Source organism: Brachionichthys hirsutus, chromosome 9 (assembly GCF_040956055.1).
Source record: "Brachionichthys hirsutus isolate HB-005 chromosome 9, CSIRO-AGI_Bhir_v1, whole genome shotgun sequence".
Classification (NCBI taxonomy): Eukaryota; Metazoa; Chordata; class Actinopteri; order Lophiiformes; family Brachionichthyidae; genus Brachionichthys; species Brachionichthys hirsutus.
The window spans coordinates 9,593,171-9,595,438 of record NC_090905.1 but is presented as its reverse complement, the minus strand read 5'-3'; the positions used below and the strand labels follow the sequence as shown (position 1 = coordinate 9,595,438).

The 2,268-nt window shown below is 40.2% G+C and overlaps 1 protein-coding gene across 1 annotated transcript in view; it reads right to left on the bottom strand.

Moving 5' to 3' along the window:
- The window catches only part of use1 (unconventional SNARE in the ER 1 homolog (S. cerevisiae)), a 2,690-nt gene extending 1,466 nt beyond the window's left edge, over positions 1–1,224 (bottom strand). The window contains 4 exon segments of the mRNA XM_068743778.1: positions 160–312; positions 448–526; positions 624–673; positions 1,004–1,224. Of these exon segments, the coding sequence (XP_068599879.1) occupies positions 160–312; positions 448–526; positions 624–673; positions 1,004–1,102 (381 nt within the window). The 5' untranslated portion in view covers positions 1,103–1,224.
- Positions 1,225–2,268: the final 1,044 nt, after the last annotated feature.

The following is a 2,268-nucleotide window of genomic DNA, read 5'->3' as shown; positions in this document are numbered from 1 at the left end:
AAAATGTCTCAAATGTAAACATCGCAATTTGAAATTTTTGTCTTTGAAGTCCAAAAATATTTATTATCCTTACCTGAGAACCCCTGTAAACACAAAATAAATGTATTAGTATTATTCAGAATCCGAGTTTAGCTACCGAACAAGCAGCAGCTATCTCACCGTTCCAAGCAGCTCGTCCCTCATCTCTCCTGTGCACCGGGCCTTCGTCTGCATGTGGACCGTTTTCGTGACGGCCATCCTCTGATTAGCGATTGTGGCCGTTCGTCCTGGGGCAAGGAACTGGTTGGCTAAAGCCTTTTCTGTTGCCGAACACTGAATGAGAGAGAGAGAAAGGAAAAAAATAAGAGACCCGAGATCAGACAGTCCTCGAGTCTAGACGGTACAAAAAAAATAAAATGGACGAGTGACATAAGCAATCAAAGGGAAGTGGCAATCTTTGCTACCGACCAGTTTTTCTGCTTCTAGAAGTCCTTTGAGAAAATCTATTTTTCTCGTGTACTCAGTCAGGACTTCAGGTGTGGGTTTGCTGAAAAGGACAAACAGATATTGAGTAACAGCATCATCAATCATATCTATCTATAAAGTACACGATAAAGCCACCGGACGAGCAGCAGAGACGCTACCTGTGACTTTTCCTCAGAGCTACCAACATCTCTTCCAGAGCAGCAACATACTGCAGGACAGAAAACAGGTCAACTATCTGCATCCTAATGATTTAAAAACAAGGACGCTTCTCAGAAATCCTCCTCCCTGTTTTAAACGTGGTTCCACATCTCAACATTTGAGGTTTGGGCATGATTTATTCATTATAATGAGAAGTCTGGAGTCTGAAAACACAAGTTCCAGGTAAAACAACCACAATGCATTTACCCAAACGCATGTCATCGCTGCCGGCGACGACGTGGCGACCGGCTGGAGAAAACAACACTCATGCTAAACATTCGCTAATGAAGGTCAGGAAAAAAGCAGAACTGAACAAGAACGCGACGTTTGCGCTTCTTACCTTCTCTAATCGCCATTCAGTTTCTCCGCGTTTTTCCGAGGCTATGCATTCACAGCGAGACAACAGTCTTATAAAATTTATTTCTAATCTGGACGCCATGTTTGAAGTGGAACACCGTCGCCGAACTATGACGTCAAAGTCATGCGCCCGGGTGTTGGCGCAGCGTCACGCCCTCTGCTTATATTATGGGGGAACAGATGTTTTTGTTATAATTTTATAAACTCATTCGTAATTAATCTTAATTTTAAAATGTTAAACTTTAGAGTTTGATTAAACTTTTAATTTGTGGGGATTTTAACATTCTTGTTTGTTGTTCTCCTCTGACCTTTTTTATGCAAGTTTTTATGCAAATACAACAATTTCTAGAGGAAAATTATATTTTCGAAAACTTCTAGTCTTTTCTGGACAATCCAGGTCATTTCAATTATTGTCCAGGATTGATAGCTCTCTCACACAGAAGAGCTTCATTCCAGCTGCTTATAACAGTTCTAAATCTTAGACACATGGAAACCGGTGAGCTCACATTAAGCCATATATAGTTATAATATAATATAATGTGGATTGAGATTTAATCAGCCTGATTATTGGTAATACTTGCATGGGTGTGCAGCACTTCAAATCAAGATGAAAGAGTTGAGTGAGAGAACCTGAGTTCAGGTATCGATGCCATTGTAGCGGTGAAGAGGAAATGTGGCAGCTGTTTGTGGCACTAGTCAAGTGTTCTTACTCGACCTGAATCAGAAAACAGCAAATTCTTGGACAACAGCATAGCTGAACTTGAAAAGTGGGGACATCACTTGTAAATTTCTTTTGATGTCCAGTATTAAATTCCATCTAGCATGTGAAATACACAATGTTAATGCTTTTGTTCTTTATCTATTCCTTCAAGTCTCTTTTAAACAGCAAAAGTTTAGGCCATGCGCAATACAAATAAAAATCCGTATTTTTTTAATGAACTATATTGTGACGTTCATTCCAAACTTAAATATGGGAAACCTTTGGCCGGACATCCATCCAGTTATTGTTTCGATTCAACAACACGGTTTTCTGATATGAAGGATTTCCTGTGTGAACGATAACCTTATCCAACTTCCCAAACCCAAGAAAGGCTTCAGACTAAAGTAACATGCATGCACTGCTTTTTCCGGGGGTGTGTGTGTGTGTCCAACCTGCATATTAGCCATTGTCATTCCACTCCTTCATTGTGTAAAGTAACATAATACTTTTGAACTGTACCCAACGGAGACACGCAACAGCAGACAATG